The 10,127-nt window shown below is 42.6% G+C and overlaps 1 protein-coding gene across 1 annotated transcript; it reads right to left on the reverse strand.

Annotated features, from left to right (window-relative positions):
* Positions 1-3,795: 3,795 nt before the first annotated feature.
* LOC118158076 (protein NYNRIN-like) lies at positions 3,796-8,400 on the reverse strand. Its single transcript, XM_035312640.1, is given in 2 exon segments — positions 3,796-6,563; positions 7,224-8,400. Coding segments are annotated over 2 exon segments (3,945 nt in total).
* Between the last annotated feature and the right edge of the window lie 1,727 nt (positions 8,401-10,127).

Genomic DNA, 10,127 nt, shown 5'->3' on the forward strand with positions numbered 1-10,127 from the left:
TGTTTATTCGGCACTGCACACACATGCCGGACACAAGGGGGATAGCTCCACCTAACTTGCGCACCAACGGTTACTGGCAGTGTGCTTATATTAGTGGGACAAAAGCATATTCATTTCATTTCCAGTAATTCTTTTACATATTCATCAGGTCTCCAAAGAATCATTAACGTAGGTTCCCGTCTCTATTTGTATGTATACTGGAGTCCTTGGGTGGTCCTCCGGCATACTCTGGTGGTCTTCTCCTGAAGGCCAGAAGTCTTCCTTGCTGCTTATCTTCTGGCCTTTCCTGTCTTTGACAGACTTCAGCAGTCAAGCCAGTTCTTTCTGGTTCATTATATATGCATAGTCTTTTGTTCCCTTATCTTTGGGTCGTTAACATGCAATTGTGCTAGGTAAGACCTAGGAATCACCATCCTTTATCTTGTTCAGTGTCTCACTTTTCCCTTTTGCCAGCTCAAGAACTCTTACCAAGGTGATGATTTCCGCCTTTTGGACTGATGTTTGTTACCGCATACCCTGTGAGACAAAGTCCCCGGTGGACGAAGCTGCTGCCATCTATATACCAATCCTCCGCATCTTCTAGGGTTTTTTCCTTTAAGTCTGGTTGGCTGGAGTACACCGTGTCCATGGTCTTGATGCAATCATGTAGGGGTTGTTAGCGTAGCAGACACATAACCACAATGTGATTATATGAAGGTGCTTTATTCAGTGCTGGAAACCAGGGGCAGGTGCCCAAATCTGGCTTCAAATCCCGTTACATCCCGACCACAATTTATACTATTGTGATTACGTAAGATGATGCATATTCATTATAGATTGCAACATCAGCCTCGCATTCCATTCTAATTATCTCTCCTCCCCTTTGCACATGCTCAGTGCCATCTGGTGGTCTTTTAGGTGGTCTTCATGATGAAGTAAAGAGTCTTCCTCTCTTCTGAACTCTTCACCCTTCTCCCCGGCGCATGCTCTCTTCTGTTCCTGGTGCTTATTCAACAGGTTAATCCATCTTCGGCTCCTTATCAAAGGTCGAATTGTACCCGTTATTCTTCAAATGTCCTCCCTATACGTTTTCTCTTAGATATATTGGTTACACCTGCACTCGATCCCTCACCAAGCAGCACGAGACAAGCAGCACAAGACACAAGACAAAGACAAGCAGTACAAGATACAAAATATATGTCAATGCCAACATTTCCCCCCTTTGAAAATACTTCACTTATTCTAAAGGCAAGTATTTTCATTTCCGTAGGTTAGTAATATACTTAAAGGTTAGTAAGCAATAATCATAACAGTTCAGATATATTAATTCCTGCTTATTAATGCATTTGTACTGTTGTATGGCGGTGGTGGAGTAGCCGGAACGGGGTGTTCTTCATGATTTTTAGCGAGGACCGACATTATCCGGCGATTCCATGCACTACTTCTGGTTATTTCTGCTTTTATACATGAATATACCAAGCCGATTACTAGAAATACAATCAACAATAACACAATAATTTGCAAGAGAGATTTAAGCCAGCCCTCCAAATGGAGGCCTAATCCCTCGAAAATTGCTCCTAACCAGTTCTGTTCAGCCTCTCGCTTTTCTTCTTCTAACTTACACTCTACCTGGGCTATTTGGGATATGTCATATTCCACATCGACAGTTACATTCGGAATGTGTACACAGCAATGGTCAACCTTATCTTTCAGATATCCACAGACACCATGCTCCTTTAACAGAAGCATATCCAAGGCCATTCTATTCTGCAGGGTCATCTTTGTTGTAGCTTGTAACTGTATATTTAAGTCTTTAAACCCCTTTTTGATTATTTTGGCCAATCTGTTCACTTGTCCCATCAAATTGTATATCAGTTCTCTGTTCCGGTAGGTCGCTATCGGGGCAAACAACGATTCTACCACCCACCCTATTTTAGTCCCAGCGGATGGCTCTTGCCATTCGTCATTCTCCTGGCTTATTTCTCTTTTTGATCTTGGTTTTCCTATAAAAGGAGATTGTTTCCAAAGTGGGCATAGGGTGGGTAATCCTAAGGTTATTTCTCTTACTGGGCCATCCAAGCTTAAATGGGTTGTCCAAGTTCCATCACTGGCGGCCCATACAAAATGTCCCATGCTTCGTATAGTTGAATATTTACAATTCACCAAAATCCTCTTCCCACTTTTCTGGTTGGTTATGTTTCCGTTGACTCGTAATCCTCTGCACGCACATCTGGTTGCTAAGGCTATCTTTACCGGAAGCAGAGGTATTGTCTTTAAATCTGTGTCACAATCGAGTATTTGTGTGCAATTCCACCACGGGACCGCTCTTACTCGCTCCTGACTGCTAGTTTCCCTCTGATCCGTCCTATATAGTAAGCTTTGGCTATCGTTCATTTTCCCTACCCATCGCATACACCAAGGAGTATCCCCTCCGTATTGGTATTTCTGCAATATGCTCATTGCCCATGCCGAATCCCAACCTTCTAATTCTCCTGAATCATTTTCCTCTTTGCACTTCCATATAATCTTTTCCTTTTGTCGTGTACGTTGTTCATCATATTCACACCATCCTAACCGTCTACTCATGGTGTTCCCTAGATCCGTAAATTGGTAATTTCTTTTCTTTTCACACTGAGAGTAATAGGCAACTACTTTCTCCCTATAATACCCCTCCAACTTTTCTGTCTCCACCACTTTTTCTGCTTCGCATTGGATTGTTTTATTTCCTTCGATCTGGGGTAGCGGTGATGTAATTATGCTCCAGGGTATAGGGTCGCCTGCTGATTTAGGTATAGGTAAACAAGCGGTTACTCGACTTACGTTCTGCATTTTTGCAAAATCTCTAATTAATCCTATCATTAAATTTTCTTCTCGATCCCTTACTGCCCACTGTGTTCCTAATGTTATAGGTCAGATCGACCTTTTCTTCCTTGTTTCGGAAACCTTAATCTTACTGAATCCTGCCGCAGTTTCATTATTATATGAACATTGGTAGTCTCCTAAGTCTTCCCTGGTAACTTCTTTAATTGTTAAGGTCATTAAACCTCCCAGCCTCACTTCTGTTTTATGCTTTTCATCCTCTTTCACCGGTTCATTATCTTTTGCCCAACTAGTATTGGCCTTACTACTACTTTGTAACTTGCAATAGATAAGCAAGTCCCTTCCCAAAGGGGTTGGATAATTTCGATGACCAGGTCTAATTCCATAATCCTCTTTTCCTTTTACGGTTAGGTTCCACTGCCCATAATCTGAACTCTCATTAATTTTCACCAAGCATCTGTACTTTCCTTGGTCCTCAAGGGTCAGGCTCTGGAGGTGTAACTTTATATTCCCTTCTACCCATCCTTTCTTTCTCCAGTGTTCCCATAATCCATCATATCCGTCCTTATTGTCATAGATCGTATCAGGATTCTGAAGGGGGTCCCAGATCCTTTCCCACACAACCCGGGCTTTTAACAAATCCACAGGGGAGTCGTTTCTGACCGTGCAAATTAGAGTGGCATTATTCCCAACATATTCAGTTCTATTCCCTTTTTTTCTGGGGTATCTCTAAAAAGGTCGCCTCTGTTTTACTATAATACAATGATACCCACCAAACCCAAAACACTAATACCCACCAGACCCAAAACATTACTAAGACTTGGTACCAATATCCTGCCATATTATACTTCGGAATTTTATCTTCGTTGGGCCCAGTGATTGTGCTTCCCAAAGTCTCGGTACTCACTTCACTCGAGTATAATGTATCCAAGCGTCCACCCCTTCTACCTTAACAGCGGTGAAGGTCACCAGTAGTACTTGATACGGTCCATCCCATCATTCCTTCAAAGGTTCTTCATTCCAATTTTTAATGTAGACTTTGTCCCCCGGCTGTATGTCGTGTACCGGGTTTTCCAAACCCAAAGGTCGATTCCACGCCAGGATGCTGCGTAGCCGGGCTAGAGTCTTGCCAAGGGATAAAACATAGTTATACACATCCTGTTTACCAGTAACATGCATATTCGGATTTGGTTCAGGGGATTCATAAGGTTTCCCATATAATATCTCATAAGGGCTTATGGACATCCCACTCTTTGGCTTTATTCTGATCCTTAATAGAGCTATTGGTAAGGCTTGCGGCCATTGTATCTTAGTTTCCTGACAAATTTTGCTTAATTGTCCTTTCAGAGTTTGATTCATCCTTTCTACCTGACCGCTGGATTGCAGTCTCCATGGAGTATGTAAATTCCAAGTAATTCCTAACAACCTACTAACTTCTTTAACCACATTGGCAATAAAATGGGGTCCCCTATCTGAGGAGATACCTAACGGTACACCAAATCTAGGAATAATTTCCTGTAATAACCATCTTACTGTTACTTTTGCCTGATTGGTACGACAGGGAAGAGCCTCCGGCCATCCAGAAAAAGTGTCAACCCCTACTAATAAGTATTTGTAGCCACGGGCTTTTGGTAATTCTACAAAGTCAATTTGCCAATAATCCCCAGGCTCTATTCCAGTTCTAGTCCTACCCATTTCGGCATGTTTCCTTGCTACTGGATTATTTTTTAGACAGAGCTCGCACTTTGACATTACAGATTTTGCCATTGTCAACATGTGTACTGAGATGACACCTCGTTTCAAATAAGTCACCATCGCTTCTGCTCCCCAGTGGCTTTCATTATGCTTCTCCTGTAGGATTTCTCGCATTACTATTGGGGGCACTACAACTTGTCCTGTTGTTGTTACATACCATCCATCAGAATTCTTCTGGGCCCTCATCAAATTGGCAAGCCGTTCATCCTCTGGGGAATACTTTGGATCCTTGGGCAATCTAGAGCAAGATAGGCCTACCTTTGACGGAATTAGTGCCATCATCTTCCATATTTCCCGTGCAACCTTTCGAGCTGTTGAGTCTGCTAATCTATTTCCTTCCGCAACCTCTGATGTTCCTCCCTGGTGAGCTTTACAATGCATTATGGCCACCTGTTGGGGTTTCTGCATGGCTGTTATTAATTTCAATATTTCTTCTTGATATTTTATATTAGTCCCTTGTGAGGATAACATTCCTCGTTCCTTCCATAATGCTCCGTGCACATGAACTACCCCAAACGCATATTTTGAGTCTGTCCAAATGTTAACGTTCTTACCCTCGCTTAATTCCAAAGCTCGAGTCAGAGCAATTATCTCCGCCCCTTGAGCTGATGTTCCTGGAGGAAGAGAATTTGCCTCAATCACCACTTTTGATGTTGTTACCGCATATCCTGCGTAACGAGTCCCATTGTCCACAAAGCTGCTTCCATCTGTGAAAAGTTCCCAATCTGGTTCCATCAGCGGCTGATCCTTCAGATCCGTTCTACTGGCATAAGTATGTTCAATAATTTCCACACAGTCATGATTGAGGTCTTCTTCCGTCGTTGTTCCTAAAAATACTGCTGGATTTAATAGGTTAGTCGTTTTCAAAATTACATCATCTTGTTCAGTTAATATAGCTTGATATTTCATCATTCGGCTGGGTGATAGCCAATGGCCCCCCTTTTGTTCCAATACCGTAGTTACCATGTGTGGTACAAATACTTCGATTCGTTTTCCTAACGTAAGCTTTCTAGCTTCCTGCATTAAAAGAATGGTAGCTGCCACAGCTCTTAAACAGGAGGGCCACCCAGCACTTACCGCATCCAGCTGTTTAGAAAAGTATCCTACTGGTCTTTTCCAGCTCCCTAATCATTGAGTCAATACTCCTAATGCCAATCGTTGTCTCTCATGTACAAACAGTTGGAAGTCCTTTGATAAATCTGGCAGACCCAGGGCAGGCGCTTTCGTTAAGGCTTCTTTTAATTTTTTAAAAGCCTCCTGTTGCGACTTTCCCCATGTAAATGTGCAGGCTTTCTGTGCTTCATAGAGAGGTTTTGCTATAAGTCCATAGTCCATTACCAACAGTCTGCATCACCCAGCCATACCCAGGAAGGCTCGTAATTCATGTAGGTTCCGTGGTTCCGGAACTCCACAAATGGCCTGAATCCAATTAATTCCCAATTTCCTTTGTCCCTGGGATATTTCCGTGGTGCATGCAATTTGTGCCTTTTGTTTGGAGACCTTATACCCATTCAGCCCCAGCTGATTTAGAATATCAATAGTTACCTGAATACATTCTGATTCTTCTTCAGTAGCTATAAGTATATCATCCACGTATTGCAATAACAGATACCGCCTTCTTGGTACCTGGATTTGTCCTTGATTGGTCCAATTCTCTATCTCCTTGGCAAGCTGGCCTCCAAAAAGGGTTGGGCTATTCTTAAATCCTTGGGGTAGTCTGGTCCAAGTTAATTGCATTTTCCGTCCTGTTCGTGGGTTCTCCCATTCTAAGGTGAAAAGCTTCCTACTATTGTCATCAATGGGTATACAAAAGAAAGCATCCTTCAAATCAATCAGTGTAAACCATTTATATTTTTCTTTTATGGTCGTTAGTAACGTATAAGGATTGGCCACCACCGGGTGAATGTCTTTCGTTATTTCATTTATTGCTCTAAGATCTTGTACCAGCCTGTATTCCCCGTTGGGTTTCTTTACCGGGAAGATTGGAGTGTTATATTTGGATTTACATTCTTCCAGGATATGATAATTAAGACACTTATCTATAATCTTTACTGTTCCTAGCCTAGCTTCCAATTTTAATGGATACTGCTTAATCCGTACTGGTCACGCCCCTTCCTTAAGCTCAATTTTTACTGGGTGAGCCACTTTAGATTTCCCAGGAACATCTATTTCCCAAACTGTAGGTATTACTGCATTTTCCACTTCCTTCGGAATGTGGGGGACAGCTTTTTCTTTAATCATTAGTATCTGTCCTATTTTTGATTCCGGGATTTTCATGATTAGTTCTCCATCCTCAAATGTTATAGTAGCATTTAATTTAGTCAATAAGTCTCGCCCCAGCAGACGGATAGGGCATTCTGTTATGTATAAAAATTCATGCGTAATCTCTTTACCTCCAAACCGTAAATCGAGGGGTTGTAAGAATGGCCGTATTTCCTCCTTCCCGGTGGCACCTACGATAGTTGTATTTCTTTCCCCTATTTTGCTGTCTAATCTATTAAGTACTGAGTACGTTGCCCCTGTATCAACTAGAAACTTCACTTCCCTATTTCCTATATGAATTGTCACTAGGGGCTCTCCTGTTTTTCCCTGGTTTTCTAGTCAGCTACTATAATCCCCTAGGACCATTGCCTTAGCTGTTTCCTGATTTCTGAATGGATTCCCTCTACCAATCATTGACTGTTCTCGAAGAGGACATTCATTTCTCCAGTGACCTTCCCTTTTACAATGGGCACATTGGTTAAGACCCAGCCGATTTCCTCCCAAACCTGGATAACCTCTCTCTGCTCCTCTACCTCGGCTGTTCATATTCCCTCGACCTCTTCCTCTTAATCCCACACGTTCCTTTCCTTGGATTACTGCCAATAAATTCTGTTGTTGCCTTTTTGCTGTTTCCTTTTCTCTATTGTTATATACTTTCCAAGCAATTTCCAACAGTCTATCCAGATTTCTCAAATCTGCACCTTCCAGTTTCTGCAATTTCTTCCTAATGTCCTCCTGGGCCTGTCCTAAGAAAATAAGAGCTAGCTGGGTCTTAGCTTGTTCAGTTTCCACATCCAAATCTGTGTACTTTTTGGCTGTTTCTTTTAATCTTTCCAGAAAGGCAGATGGTGATTCCGCCCTTTCTTGCCTAACATTGTATAATTTTGACCAATTTATAGTTCTGGGCATAGCATTTTGTACCCCGATCTGGACCCAGTCCTGATACCTCTTTAGCCTCCTTATTCCGTCCCCTGTATTATAATCCCACTGGGGATCTTCAGTGGGGAAATTCTGGTCTAGATTTCCGGGTACTAGCCTATTTCGTATATCTTCTTGAGCTCTTTCCCTGGCTGCCCGCAAAACCATATCTTTTTCCATTGAATCCATTAGGGTATCTAAAATTACCTGTAAATCATCCCAATCCGGATTCTGAGTTTTAATTATCATTTTCACCACTCTTGCAACTTTGTCTGGGTTTTCCCTATAAGTTCCGGCTGCCTTTCCTACCCAAATTACTAAATCTCCAGCCGAAAAAGGTACCTTAACATATACCGGTCCTTCCGTTCCTACTCCTTGCCTGAGGGGTGCAATTATCTTTCTTCCCTGTTCGTCCATAGTCCCTCCTACTCTCTGCCGTTGTCGAGTTCTACGTGAGACAGGAGAGGCTAAAGTCGGGGACTCTCCCTCATTTTCCTCTTCCTCCTCTGCCGGTTCCCCCGGGGCTAACGGCGCAATTTCCAAATCTACATTTCCACCATTCATTTCTCGATTATGGTTACTATTTTCTATTGCCTGATGCTGTATGCAACGTCCCTCCTTAGTACACGCACAGCAACGATTCTCATTTGGGGTATTAAATACCATTATTCCGCAGGCATGCTGCCATTCAGGTTTTCGGCACAGATAAAAGAACAATTCTACATACGGAAGCTTATCATACTTTCCTTCCCTTTTACAAAATAGCATTAACTGTAAAATTGTATTGTACTGCAGTGTCCCATTCTCGGGCCAAGTCTCTTGGTCCTCTAACTCATACTGTGGCCACTAGACGTTAAAATAGTCAATCAATTTCCCTTTCCGCATTTCTTGACCAAAACCACCCTCTTTCCAATGTGCTAATAAGCACCCGAGTGGGGATGTCCGTGGAATGGGAGCATCCTGACCCAAAATCTTCTTTAGCGCTTTCATAACAATCTTATGACAGTAATTACAGTAACAAAAATTTGAAAATCACTTATAGCAGCAAGGGTTGCCGAAGCAACGAGGTGCCGCCTAAGCGGCAGCACACTACCCTAAAGGCTGTCGGAACAGCGGTGTGCTTTACCCGATATCGTGCCGACCCCCCTTTCGACACAAACCCACACAATTACCAGTACCAAACACCAATGCTGAACCTGCGGAGCTTTCACTCCGTCTGACGGACAGCGCCTAGGCTTACCCCGGGAGCTCCCTGCCCAACCGAGCGTGGCTTTCGCCGCGTCTGACCTGCAGGCTTTCCAAACCAAATCGGTACCGAAAACCAGAAAGCACCTTTGCTTACCTATCCAGTGATACGTTGTGAGCAGCGGAAGTCGGTCATGGGTCGATGGCTCCCCGAGAAACTCCTCGGTGCCGGCTGGAGCGTAATCGAGACACGATCCGCCTCAGCAGTGCCCACGCTGTCCCATCTGGGTCACCAAAATGTTAGCGTAGCAGACACATAACCACAATGTGATTATATGAAGGTGCTTTATTCAACAGGGTGATCTGGAAACTCTGTTACTAAGGAAAGAGGCTGGGTTCACAGTATTAGTGCCAAAAAAAAAAAATAGTAATATAATAGTCCATTCTATACATTCTTTTTCTTCTTCGGTAGCTATCAACAGGTCATCTACGTATTGCAGCAGTGTCCCCTTTTCCTGAAGGGGTTTTCCAAGATTCAAGATCACAGGCTCGTTGGTTCCTGAATATGGTGGGGGCTATTCTTGAACCCCTGTAGTAACACAGTCCAAGTAAGTTGAGTTTTTCATCCTCTATTAGGATTTTCCCATTCAAAGGCAAAGAGTTTCTGGCTTTCAGTCACCACAGGCAGGCAGAAAAAGGCATACTTTAAATCTAGTACCGTGAACCAAACTTGACTGTTTTCTAATTTTGTCAAAAAGTTATAGGGGTTGGCTACTACAGGGTATAAATATTTTGTGATCCTATTGATGGCCCTTAAATCCTGAACTATACGATAGGTTCCATCTGCCTTTCTAACTGGGCCTATATAGAGTATTATATTCTGACTCACATTCTACTAATAGTCCATATTTAATAAAGTTATTGATTATTCCTTCCATTCCCCTTCTGTCTTTCACCTTTAGTGGGTATTGCACTTTTGGCATACCTTGGGAGCATTTTCCTTTAAATCAATTTTTTTTTTCAGGTACTACATTCTTTGCTCTCCTGGGTATTCCTGTAGCCCAAAATCCCGGATACACTTGGTTCATAATTGCATCCATTCAGGGAGTCCTGTCTGGAGCTTCATTTGGACTCGCCAAGGATAAAGTTTAATATGTTATTTTTATTTCTATTTTCCCTTGTTCAAAAGAAATTTTTGCATTCAATTT

The sequence above is a fragment of the Oxyura jamaicensis genome (genome assembly GCF_011077185.1).
Source record: "Oxyura jamaicensis isolate SHBP4307 breed ruddy duck chromosome 18 unlocalized genomic scaffold, BPBGC_Ojam_1.0 oxy18_random_OJ71577, whole genome shotgun sequence".
NCBI classification, from domain to species: Eukaryota; Metazoa; Chordata; class Aves; order Anseriformes; family Anatidae; genus Oxyura; species Oxyura jamaicensis.